The following is a 14,200-nucleotide window of genomic DNA, read 5'->3' on the forward strand; positions in this document are numbered from 1 at the left end:
TGCAGGAAAGAAGAAAGCAGATTAATTGATAAATATATGACAAAGAGAAAATGAATATTTGGCATGGATTCTTAATGCTTAGAAAAATTATAATATAAAGAAATTAGATAAAAAGGTTAATTTGGGTCGATAGTCAGAAAATAAATTTGATAAAGGAATGTATTGTGTGAAATTCATAAAATCACCTCTGTTTTACCTCACCTGGAAGAAACTCTTCTGAGTGATGACAGGAGGAAGCCTCAGTGGTATTACTAATTCAGGAATGGAGACTAGGGCTTGAGGTGCATTAAAGATCACACAGCTCAGCCAATTGTAACTGCTAGATCTGAGTTTCTGACTAAGCTGTCTCTAAGATGACATTTTTTATTGGCTTCACCCAAACTACCTGATTAGGATAGATATTTAAAACACTACTAAATGGAAAATCTTGCATTTGTGAAATCTAGTTGTGATGTGTATGCTGGGTGCGACTGTCCTCTGAGACTTGACACAGTAGGATATTTTGACAGAGGAAGCTTTTGGTAGCATTTATGAATACAGGAAACATGATACTCCATGCTTGTGGTAATAGAGCTCCATGCAAGCTGACAAGATGCAGAGCATGTGGGGCACAGTCTGATCTGACTACGGGCTGTGCACACATCTCTCTGCTCTATCCCTTTCAGTAGATGGGATATGTTTCTGAGTGTCATTTTCTGCCTTTATCTTTACTATTCTCATCAATCCCATTTTTTTCTTTTTCTAATAATTATTTTGTGGCAAATCAATTGCTTGAATCAAAGTTATAGACTTTAAAGAATTATCTAGTAGGACACCTAATAATAAAACCTACCTTCTGTGGAGTATGATAAAATGGATTTTCACTTATTCTTACTTCGGTCTTAAGATATTCTTAGGCATTGAAAATCTTAATAAAAACTAATCAAAAGTCAAATCTAAAGGATGGTTTAAATTTAATAGGGAAATAGCATGTCAAACCCTCTTAAGTAAAATTATGGAACCCTGCCCTTGCTCCTTCTGACCTCCAGGTGGTGCTGTTTACCTAGACATGGAGAGCAAGAGCCCAGCCCCATTCTTTCCCTTAGTTTTGTTAGCTTGGCTTTCATTTTTTAAAAATATTTTTCGTTTCTACAGATGTGTACTTTTAAATGGCCAATAAAATTTTATAACCACTATTTGAAAAATTGCAAGATTATTATGATTTTTGCTTCCTTGGCAAGAACATTTCTTTATGCCCACAGATCCCTAGAGTCAGGTGTCTGCATTTGTTCATTGGTCCCACTCTTTTACCCTTCCTTTCTTCTTACCGCTCAGGCTCAGCCACAGACAATTGGGTTGTTGACAGAACTCATCCAGGTGCCTCTAAACACTTAAGTGACTTAAAAAATATATTTCTACGTTAGCTAAAATAGAAAATACATTTCTACTTCAGCTAATCATAAGCTTCTGAGTAAGAAACAGCATCTTTACAGAGATACTTTTATTTCCCCAAAGCCAATGAGTGTTCCTAAAAGCTCTGACCTGATTTTTTTGGTAAGGGGATGCTTTTCAGACGCCAGAAATGTTTCAGTATTTTGAGGTCACCTGTGCAGCGAAACCTCGATCCAAAGTGAAATCCCGATCTTTAAGAAAGTGCTCATAGGAAAAAATTGAGAGAATAATTTCCTATTTGGGTAGGTATCAGGACCAAGAATAGTGGAGATTTTCTCATCAGAAACATGACACTAGGATGGGAGTGCAGTGGTGGTTTCATCATGGGTGAAAGTCTGAAATTTTAAAGATTGATTTAAAATATAACCAACTCATATTCTTTTCTTATCCTTTTCCCTTTTTCTCACAAGGGGTTTGTAAACAAGCTGGATGAATTCATTCAGTGGTTAAATGAAGCCATGGAAACCACTGAAAATTGGACTCCCCCCAAAGCAGAGATGGATGGCCTTAAATTATACCTGGAGACACACTTGGTAAGCGAGATGGTGTTGCACTTGCTATCAGTAACTGGAAGATTTTAATGTGCTGCTTGTCTATGTAAAGTATCAATTTTAGTTATCAAAAGTCATTATATGCTAATGAATCCAAGTTTTTAAATAGGGAAGACTACAAAAGCTGAAAATTTGCAGGCATTTCAAGTAATAGTATAGAACCTAAATTCTCTTCATTTCTAGCTGATTTTTCAAAGCTTTTTTGAGAAAGGCATGTAAATATTCAAAAACACCTTAGAAAATTTTGCTCAACCCTTGCTCTCTAATGACAATTGAAGTTTTTCTCTTTTTTATAAAAACGAATTAAAGAGACAATTTTGATGACCATTCTAAGCTTTCCAGAATTCTTGTAAAATTAATGAGCCTCTCATTATCAAGAGGGTCTTCTTTATCTGTTCTACACTGGGTTATTTTAATAAAATATTTAAAATGATGATTTCCATCATTTTTGCTGCTATGTGGATTTTTCAGCAGATAATTAATACAACTGTCATTACACCCGTCCCTATGCACAGAGAAACCTATGGAGGAGAAGTGGAAAACACTTGGATGAATATGCTTCTGAGTATGTTAAAAGCAAGAATTATAGACTAAGGGACATTTGATGAACCTCATGAGGTTTTTACTGAATGCTTCAAATGGCCGATATCAATTATAAAGGGGTGGAAACCACGAAGCGGAGTGTGATAAAGCATGAAGAAAAAGCACATTGTCATAGGAAATGAAAATTCAAGCTTTGAGGATCTCATCTTTATTCCTTTCACTGATAGCATAAAATTGACAAAGGCAATGAACATGAATTCTTGGGTACCCAACTGTGGGGTTGATTTCCTGCCCCTCTTACATACTCAGAATTTGGATCAAGTAAATATTGTGTGGTAGTTTTACATGTGTGGATGCTCACAGGGTTCCAGAACTGTTCTCTGTGATCTTAAGTGAGAGACAGTAGGGAAGGACTTGGAGAAGCAAAAAAGAGAGGAGAGTGAGAGAATGAAAATGTTTTAGATTTTTGGTGTTGTATTTTGCAGCATGATTTATATCACTGTAAGAAAAACAGCCTCAAAATCCTATTGCTATAGGCAAATAGCTTTGTGAATGATAAAGAATGCAACATCAGAGGATGAGTATGGCTTCCCTTTTAGAGACTGGAGTTGATGGTGTGTAAAAATGTCAGTGACCCTAACCATCTCTCTTGTACATGGAGTTTAAAATACTGCCCTCAGTACTCAATTCCCTGTTGAGTAGAGTTTCACTTTTTTTTTTTTAAAGAGGGCATTTCATAATATCAAGATGAAGATATTCAGTGCTTTATAATGTAAATTGTATTAATTAGAATGTCAACTTTTCACTGGCATTGTTCTGACAGAAATTCTAATCTGTGTTTAAACAGGAGTATATGAACTTTATTTCACATTAAGTGTGCTGTCTTAATCTTCTTGATTTAATATTTTATGGAAAACACACACTTAGTTTTTGAGGTCCCAGAGGGCATGGGGGCATAAAGGGCACTTTAGATTATTTATTGAAAGCTAGGCTAGGAGAATATGAGCCAAGATCCTTTCCTTTGGGGTTCAGTGAGAAGTCCCTTTGAAAGCAATGTAAGCTCTTATTCTCAACTCCATTATTCCAGAATCCTTATTTGGCATCCTTCTGTTGGCCTCTACCTCATTCTAGCCCAAATCTATCCACCAGAATTTTCTTTGAGGAAGGAATGTTCTATTTTGCATTGTCCACACAGATGCCACTAACCAGATGTATCTACTGTGCACTTGAAATGAGGCTAGTGCACCTGAGGAAATGAATTGATATCACCATATGTGCCTGGTGATTACTGCATTCTATCTAGCCTTATGAATTGCAGAATGTTTTACAGGTGGCTGTATGAATTTTAGGCATCCATACCTGCCTCATAATGACATTGTCATCTAAAATGTGGGAATCATTACCTACTTTGCTGTGGATCTGCCCTATAGAGATCTGTAGCTAAGAGTCCTTCTTAAGATATTTTTCTTTAAAAATAGCATATTTCTGCCAATGATTAACACTTTCTCAGATGAGTTTTTCTCCATGATTATTTTCTGTTAGTTGGAATAGAGATGACGTAGAAACATCATCTTTACTCTACTTTTCAAATAGTGAGAGACTATAATATCCAGACCTATTATCTGGATGTTAAGTCACAATCGCAAATTTCACTTCTAAAATAATGAATAATAATATCTAACAGTCGCGAGAGACCTGGTGTGTATGGATTGTTACTGAGTGATACTTAAGGACAATCATTAAGAATCCCTGTTACACTGCATGCTGTCTATTACTTGTCTGTGGCTCAAACATCTTTCAAATTCTGAGTTTTTCTATGAGTGTTATAACATTGTACTCCTGACCAATATTGTCATTTATATTTTCATCATATTTCTTTCCTGACATGCTGAGTTAATATGAAATTATTTTTTTTCTCAAAAGAAGGCAAAAAATTCTATGTTCCTATAAAAGAAAATATATGAGTATACTTAAGGACTTATATTCCTTAGTTCACCCTACCTAAATCACTACTGTTGCTTAATAAGTGGGAAAGTGATTTCCAAGCTTATGCAGTAGTACAGATAGCCATACAAGTTTATTTAAAGATATTTATAGATTCTATAATTTAATCTTAAATAAACAAAGGAACAAGCCCCTAGAATAAAAATCTCCCCTGGTATAATGAGTTAAAATAGCTAGTACCCTCCAATATTTAGTATAACAAAAAATAAACATTAGAAACAACAAAAAAGTTGTATATTTGTATTTTGATAATTAATTCAGTTATTTTCCATGATGGTAGCCAAGGGTTTTTACCAACACAAATCAATTAAAGCTTTACAATACCTTTGTGAAAGACATGAAGGAGCTTTATTTTAACTGTAAGAAATACTGTGAAATTACAATGATACATCAATGATTTTCCATGATAATCAATCATCTGCTTGCAACCTGGCTGGTCCTTTCAAAAATACAATTCCTATCTTCTTAGAAAATGACATTTTCAGGAAAATGTCATTTTGGAAGGATATTTTGTGAGTAATGAACATTCCCATTCTTTGAATAAAACTTTTTAAATGGCATTGTATGGATATATTTTTGGACAGACTCTCCCTTTTCTCTGTCTCTTCTCTCCCCTCTGTCCTTTTCCTGCCACCCCCCCCTTTTAAAGAACTTTATTGTGGTATAATTGGCATATATCAACTTGCATATTTTAAAGTATACAATTTTATAGGTTTTGACAATTTGACAAATATATACCCATGAAATTATCACCAAATTCAACATAATGAGGATATTCATTGCCCCCTAAATGCTTTTTTACAACACTTCATAATTCCCCCTTCTGCCCTTCCCTATCCCCTTCTCAATCACTAAACAACCACTGATCTACTTTATATGGCAATTAGATTAGTTTGTATTTTCTAGAATATGGATTTGGTTTGGTTTCTTTCACTCATCATACTTATTTTGAGATATAGCATGTTGCTTCATAGCTCAGTTGTTCGTTCCTTTTTATTGCTGAGCAATATTCTATTGTATGGATATATTACTTTGTTCATCCATTCGCATGTTGATGGACATTTAAGGTATTTCCCTTTACAAGATTTTTAATTGATTAAACTTGAGAAAAAGCATAATGAATAGAAGTATAATAAATAACCATCCTGAATAGTTCTTGGAAAACTAATTTGTTTTCCTTAAGAGAATTTATAGGATCTTCAAAATTAAAGTGTTTTAAGAGTAAAGTAGTAGAGCAGTCAAGCAACTGTTTCCTGTATGGATTCCATTTCAGATCCATTTTTTTCTGAAATGATAACTCTGTTCTCCCAAGGCATTTTATGCATATCTATTTCACCAAATGAGTAGCACAGCATATGCAATCAATCCCACAACAACAAACCCGAAATTCCTTTATGTATAACCAATCAGAATATCCAATGGGAGAAAGTGAAGTCAAACCATTTCCAGACAACTGTGCAAGATTTAGGAAAAAGAACTAATCACAAAGGTTTGTCTTAGATTTGGGAAGTGAATTTGCATAGGTAGCACCATATTATGTTGGACAAACATTAACTGACCACATAGAAATAGTCGTGGGGAACAACATTTTTAGTTTCATTTGATAAATGAGAAACATGGGTAAAATGGGAACTGTAAATTTAAGTTCATTCTATATCAAATATTTGTGAGTGCCAGGAAGTTATTTAGGTTCTAAGAATTTATGGTAAAAAAGGACTTGATTTCTTTATTTCAGGGATTTTCAATCTAAAGGTTATAATCATAGATTATATGTAGTCATTTGTAGACTAATGACTAATTTAACTCTGATCAGTAAACTTTTTATAAAGTATAAGTATAAAGTAAACTTTATAGAAGAAATAAAGTTCTTTTAGGTGTACAGAGAAAAATTTTATTGATTTTTCCTAGGGATAAAGAAGATTTAAAAGTTAATTGATGTCGACCTCAAAGGACTTAGATAATTTTGCTGCATAGAGATGGAAGGATAGAATTGGGAAATTTTATAGGTAAAATAAGGGAGGTATGGTGAGCCATTTGATATGGCTAAGACTAGGTTGGATTTCTGCAGATTGGGGCTGGGTGGTAAAGTAGATTGAAAGACTTTTTACCATCACACTTTTTTGTTGGAGGCAATGAGGACTCCTTGTAGGTTTGGTTTTCTTTTAAAACGGGAGTGACACAAATTAGCCAAATCCCATGGAGGTAGGATCAGCCTGGCATAGGTTAGCTGAATGAGGTTCAGGATGGGTTTACTTGAGTGATTAAAAGGATAATGGAAAGCAAATTTGAGTTTAGTACTTGATATACTAGTATAGACAAATGGTTATCAATTATAAAGTGGTTTTTGTTGACTGGATATGTATAGATATGACAGAAAATTCTAAAAGAATGCAGTAAAACAGTAAAAATCAAAAGGAAGTCTCCAGTCATTGTTCATCCAGTTTCTTGGAGCAACCACTATTCCTTATTTTTTCATATTATTTCAGTTATCCCATGTATTTAAAAGCAAATGCATACAAGTAGTTTACTTTGTTTCCTCCATTTATATTAACAATAATTCAAAATAAGTTATTAGTAAATAATAGCAAATATAAAAGTAGTAAATATAAAATTATTTAATCCTTTTTTTATGGCTGTAAATCTTCCCTTTATAAATATGGAATAGTTTATTTAACCAATTCATTATGCTGGAAAATTAGGTTCTTCATAATCTTTTTCTATTAAAAATGGTGCATTAGTGATTATACTTAGAAATTTGTCATCTAGCATAGTATATTCTTAGAAATTTCTAGTTAAAAGATTATGCACATTTAAGCATTTCAGATATTGCCAAACTGTCTGGTAGATATTGTTCCAGTTCATATTCAACAATTTGTGAGAATGTGTATTGCTGCACATTCTTGCTATCAGAGTATTTTATCACATTTGTAAAACTTTTATCACATTTGTCCCTATGATAGTTGCAAATAACTTTTAATTCTAGTTTAGTGTGTATTTCTTATATTTAAGGTAGAGTATGATTCTATTTTTAGGAGTTATTTGTATTTCCTTTTTGAGAACTCTCTGCTCATATTTTTGGCCTATTTTCTGTTGGGTCATTGGTATTTTGCTTCCAGATACGCAAAATTATTTTTTAAATATTAAGGGAATTATTCCATTATCTGTGAGGTGGATAGAAAAATATTTTTAAAAGAAACTATTTTAGGAGTTTTGTTCCAAAAGAACACAGATATCTCAACAGTCTGAGGAATCAAGGGTTAGTTAGGCAGACCTAGAAAGTCAGTCTGATAAGCATGTAATAGTTCTTATTCTCAGCAAATGCACATTTGGATTCCAGTCCTGGAAAGATCAATGTGTCCTAGCAAGTATGCTTACTTAGACATAGAAGGCCAAGCTTCAGATCAAGGAAGCTGCTGTTGAGTAAGTGGATTAAAGACATTTGAGCAATGAGAGACATGATGAGCATGTGGGTCAGGGTTAGGTGACAGAGATAAGAATAGAGAAGGAGGAGCATATTAGAAGGGCACATCAACAGCTCTCTTTTTAAGTCTGACTCTTGTCTACTCAAAAGTCTCATGCCCACTATCTCTTTCCATTGCCCTGGTCTCCTACAAGGCTACTAAGGCCCATTGCCCTACATCTGGCAGAAGTCTGGGCAAGACTTTGAATGTAACAAAGAGTATGGGATTTCTGAGAGCTCCTTTGGGTATGGAGCTGGACCAAGACTCCACAGCTATTCTAGGGGTATGTGAAATCAGGTAATATGAATATTAAAAAATAATGTTCACATGGAAAAAAGGGAGCAAATGTCATAAATTCAGTGAGTACCAGGGGACTCTAGTGAAAGGAAAACATTAAATTATACTCACCAGACAAAAAAATCAAACCATATAAAAGAGCATGAAATTAAAAGTAAAAAGCCTACCCTCCCGTGTGTAACTAGTGTAAACAGTTTGTTCTATATCTCTTTGAACCTTTTTATGTAAAATGCATACATTTTAAGGGTTTTAAAATTCATATTATATTTACTGTTCAATGACTTACTTTTTGTATCTAAAAATATTTCAGATATCCTTACATCAATATATGAAGATCTGCACATTTTAGCAGCTCCTTAATATTTTATTATATAGATGTGCCAGTTTATTTAATTCATTCCCATATTGATGGGCATTTAATCTGCCTACTTATTTATGCTTTTTCAAATAACACTTCATGAACATTTAGATTATTTTAACACCAAGTAAGAGTATCTTCCTAGTCCCATTATGGTTTGCCAACGGCAGAAACTCAGGGACTCTGTGTAATGAGAGTCTATCAATTCTAGGGATAGCTTTAACTCTTGATACTAAAAAATGAGTAGGATATATGTTTATGTGTGTGTGTGAGTTCTGAGTCCCTGTTTATAGGGGAAGACTTTTGAATTTGAATTATTCATTTTAGAATTAGTTCCTGCAATTTGAGTTAAGTGCCACAAGGTGGCACATGAGCATTAAAATAAATTTTCCTGGTACTTGGGTTTGAACATTTTTCCTTGTTATATCATTACCCTAAACAATACTTACAAAAACAGAGTCGATGTAACCAATAGTATATCTAGATAGGAAAATTTTCAGCGAAGATATTTGCACATATTTTCACATGTAGTTAGATCTTTATATTTTGGATTAAACTATTTTCATTTGTATTATAAGAAAAATAATATAATTCTCACAGAATTTTTAACCATGCAGAACATTTCTCAAAATATTTCTGGATCTTTTTCTTTTGCTTCCCATTCTCCCTCCTGCCTCCAACTCTGCTTCACTTTTCACTGCTTGAAGTTAAAAGATGACAGTATTTTCTTTGTCCCACTTCCTGGTGTCCTCCTCTTTTGCCACCTTTCTCTGCTGAGATGATAGGCAGCCATGGCCTGAGCAAGTTGAGTATCATAAGACCAGCAGCTGCCACAGGCCACAGTGCTCAGCTAATGGGAGGCAGTCAGTCAGACTTTAAAAGCCAGAGCTTTGTGAGTTTGCTCACCTGCCTGCTGCCACCCTCAGCCTCCATAAGCAGAGCTGGTGGCTTCGCCAAGACCTTTGAAGTTACATTTGGTTGGCCCTCTTCATTCTCATCAGCTTAAGGCAAGTGGCTGAGAGTTTAGTAGAGAACAGCAAGATTGCTTCCTTTGAGAAATTGAAATACTCAACTCCCAGCCTTGAGTTATTTGCTTTGGTGGATGGGGGACATAGAAAGGTCTTTCGAGAATTTATAGCATTGCAGGCATTTTGAAGATGATGTGAGGGGAGGAGGATGAGGTGGAGGGAGTGTGAGAGTGGGTGTGGTAGGAGGCTCATCTTGGACCTCTGAAAATCCTGGACCAAGTTCCTTTGCTTGTATAACTAATTCTTTATGTGTGTCTAGGAGACAAATAATATTGTCTTCCTTTTTAGTTAAAAAGGATCCCTGCACTGTTTAAAGTGCCTGGGAAATGTACTCTCTGCCTGACTCAATTTAAGGACACTTGGGCTGTAATACCTAGCATTTCTCATTGTTTTGGAAATTGTTGGTGTCCAGACAGTTTACTAATCTATAACTTTATTCTGTTTTTTAAAAATATTGAGTTTTAAACTATAATGCCAATGAAATGCTACATTTATTAAGCACTTTCTATTTAGGGCAATGGTATACTAAGCACTGAAGAAAAAGTTCACGGATGGATCTCACACTATGGGGTTTATGCACAGGCCAGAAACATTGTGTATCAATAGGAGAGTTATATTAGCTGAGGTACAGTGACCTCTTTCACCCTGTGTACCCCATCCACAGATCTTACTTATCTACTATGTTATGTGGGATTTTGTAATCTTGAAACAATTTATTTGGTGTAAATAATAAAATTTCCAGGTCTTTATATTAGACAGAAAATACCTGTTGTAGCTACTTAGGATTGTTGTGAAGATCAAATAAATATGTTGTATATGAGGATGCTTTTTTATTTTGGGGAGTTGTAGCTATTAGGTATCTTGGATACCTGAGACCACATGGTATGAGAAGCTCAGTTATTCTTAGAGAAGTTGAAACTCTCCCCACGGACCCCTCAACTGTTTTTTTGTAGCTGTCACTACTTGAGGGACAGCTTGTGTCTTTTTAGTATCTCCTCCAGCGCTTAGGCTTGTGGGTGCATAATGGATACTAAAAGTATCTGTTAAATGAATGAATATTTGTAAAAGCAATGTTACAACCATTATAGGCAGCAAATTCTAATTAATGTTATAAATCATTGAACAATAACCAAGTATGCCTGCAAGTGAAATTATTTTCTTTACAATTTACAAACCAAAGTAGGCTCTGATCACCAGGCTTTCTGGATATTGTCTGGTATATCTGTGACAAGAAAAATGGCTACAAAGAAAAAAAAATAAGAATGTTTTCTTCTGTTTGGGGAATGTAATTCATCTTCTTTGGAAAAAAAAAGATGATAAAAATGATAACTAAGATATTAGAAGGTTAAAATTTCCACAGGTTAATGTTACTGTTTCGAAATATGAAAATTACATGACTAGACAGGATGTTAATGACTTGACATTACAAAATTTATTAAATTTATTTTTAAAGTGGTTTGGTTCCCCCTCTCAAATGCATAAAGCATGTGGGAGTTGGAATAGTTCTGCCCCAGGCTGCCAAACAAATTTTTAATGGAACTGGAGTCCTTCAGGGATTGTCCTAAATCCACATAATATTCTTAAATCCTGGTGTTTGCAGAGGGACTTGTATATTAGCAGATGTACGTGTGAATAATATACTTATATCCATCCATCACCCTGGTGACTCTGTATCTGGAGGGGCTGCTGCACATCAATTATTCCACCCCGGGGGGTAGAGAGATATTTGGGCCAGCATTGACCTCCTTTTCAATCAGGGCCTCCGAGCAGTATGTTCTGGAAGTCAAATGCTCCCTTTAGACAGAACCTCTGTTTTAGAATCCATTTGGCCTAATGTGGCCATGCTGAGAAGTCAATGTGATTACCTGTGTCAGGTATGGAGGCAGCATCCAGAGAAGCAAATGAAAATCCCGTCACTCAGAGCCAGTGTCAGGATCTCTGGATCTCTTCCATCTATCTAATTCTTGCATAAGCCTTTAGCCAGTCTATTAGAAAAGAATATCAACCTTGGTAAGATGCATCTACTTTTCACAAAGAAATACAACTGTTTGAAATACATTTTAATTTGGTTGAAGAGCTAAATTCACGTTCAAATTCTTGGAATATTTTTTATCATCTGGGCTCTCAGAAAAAAAACCTCCTTCAAGAATAATGAAGATTTTTGTCTTTATATCTTAGTATCATTGTCACAGTGTCTCTTATTTTTTGAAAGAAAACAAAAGTTTTATAATGTTTGTCTTTTTGGTGAAAAACCTAGAACTTCTTTGTCAAATGTACAGCTTTTTAAATTTTTGAGCTTCTCATACTATACCTGGAGGTGTGCTGTAGATTGTCATAACTGATAAATCAATGAAAAATGTAGCTACTTCATTTTCTTGGGAAATATACAACTGTGATAGCGGCTGACCATTTATTTAATTATGTGGTAAGTACCATATGATGAGAGGGTAAAGTTAAATTGATGATTTAGGCTATCTCAGCCAGGGTATAGTTTACATGGCAATTATGCTGGGATCATCAAAGTGTAATTGGCAAATAATTTTGTAAGTGAAGGAACATGACAGCTCATTTACATGGTGTTCACTGAGTAAAATTTGGGGACATTTATCAACCACTTGCAAGTGAAGAGTAATTGCACCAATATCTCCCAAAATGCTATAGGCTGGTTGAAAGCTACATGGAAGGTTTTTGTTACAAATTTCCGTGTACTTGTTACCCTGAACATTTGTTAGTTGTGTACTTTGTACCAGGCACTGTCCTAGGCACTGAAGATATAAAAGTGAGTGAAAACACAATTCTACTCTCAAGAATATCAAATATTGGAAGCAGATACATCTATCAACAATTTTAACACAACACAGTAAGTAGAGGTTTAAGCTCTGCAAGGTACTATGGATGTCAAGAGGGAAAATTGGTAGGGTGAAAGATGGTCAGGGAAATCTTGCCAGAGAGGGTGACATATGAGATGAATTTTAATGGATGGACCTGGCTTTGCTAGGGGAAGGGCTTACCAGGCAGAGGTGCAACAAGGGCAGGATTTTGAAGGAACAAGTCAGGTTGTGTGAGATGGAAACTTTAAGCAGTTCAGATACATTTCAAGGCAGGTATGGGGCCTGGAAAGCTGACTTGGAGGGCCCCATAGAGCATTCGAGGCGAATCACTGGAAGATCTTAAGAAGAGGAGGATCTTAGAGCTGTTTAGTAACAGATCATCACTCTGCTGTGACTATGTGCCTGGCTTTGTTCTACATGCATCAAAGCATTTTATCTTCAGAACAACCCCATGAAGGAAGCACTAACATTTCTCCCTTTTTTACACATAAAGAAATTAAGTACAAGGAGGTTGGCCAAGATTACACAATAAATGATTTCTGAGTCTGAATTTGAACTCAGCTCTGTCCAGCTCTAGAGTTCTTGCTTATCACCAGTACCTTCCCACACCATGTCATAGCTCACTTTGACACAATTGACTGCCATCTTGGTTTAAGCACCTCCCATACACACTGCACCTCTCAGGCTGTAAGTTCTGTGAGGCAGGGACCATGTTCATTTTGTTCATAGTTATATCCTTTAAGCTCCAGATACTGCCTGCATCTTAACAGGCTCACAAGTAAGGGTAAGTATAGTTTTGAGGGAGGCTGTGTCACAGTTAACCTGACAAAGGATGACTATGAGGGCATGAGGCTAAGGGACTAGTAGTCAGTGTGGAGAGGTAAGGATAGAGGAATACATTGGCAGGCTTGGTAATTGATTGGATATGTGAATTTTGTTAGCATATTCTCACAATGCTTCTGATTTCCAACCCGTACAGTGGAGATGACTTGGCAAAAGAATGTGAAGAAGGAAGCTCATCTTGCTCTTCATAAAGCTCTTAAATTCCTGAGGAGAAATGTTGTGGATTTAGGGTGAAAAGTTAGAAGAGACTTCCCTGGAGATAGTTAAAAATAGAAGGGACACATCTGCCTGGGATGGTTGAGGGACAAAGCTGCCCTGGGGTAGATGAGGGGTTGGATGGCCTTTGGGATTCTTCCCTTTTTGAAAATTCTCTGGTTTAAAATAAATAAAAATTCTCATAAGTTGCCTATACTAAACTTCCTGGATTAAAGAAGATAAAAATCAAAGTATGGAGGAACTGGAAAATATTGAGTCCAAATGCTTATGTTACAGATAAGGGAGCAGAGGGCCAGAAGGCTTAAATGACTTGTCCAGTAGCACACACTTGAGAGAATGATGACCCATTTCATTGACTTAGTCTGGGCCTGCTCTTCATGTCTCAGATAGCAGCATTTATGTTTTGGATGTCCGCTATGAGTAGGACTATATTGCATAGAGACACAAAAGCAAATGAGACTTGCTATGGTATTTGTTCATAGGGAATTTAGAGAGCCTCGGCAATAAGGGACATTTATAATGTGAAAATATTATAAAGTACCATCTACTAACTAGGACACTTGGTAAACAAAGAAAATGACTTTAAAAATCCATGGGCGGGGGATTTAGCTCAGTGGTGCCACCGCCTGCCTCGAAA

The 14,200-nt window shown here is 35.5% G+C and overlaps 1 protein-coding gene across 13 annotated transcripts in view; it reads left to right on the forward strand.

Annotated features, from left to right (window-relative positions):
• Window positions 1-14,200, forward strand: part of Akap6 (A-kinase anchoring protein 6) — a 642,973-nt gene that overhangs the window by 381,510 nt on the left and 247,263 nt on the right. For all 13 annotated transcript variants that reach the window (XM_087197081.1, XM_087197084.1, XM_087197080.1 and 10 more), the window contains one exon: window positions 1,842-1,964. In XM_087197081.1, the coding sequence (XP_087053207.1) occupies window positions 1,842-1,964 (123 nt within the window). The remainder of the gene's footprint in view (window positions 1-1,841; window positions 1,965-14,200) is intronic.

Source organism: Heterocephalus glaber, unplaced genomic scaffold, assembly GCF_053883595.1.
Source record: "Heterocephalus glaber isolate CG9 unplaced genomic scaffold, H.glaber_assembly_v1.0 deba00001662, whole genome shotgun sequence".
Lineage (NCBI taxonomy): Eukaryota > Metazoa > Chordata > Mammalia > Rodentia > Bathyergidae > Heterocephalus > Heterocephalus glaber.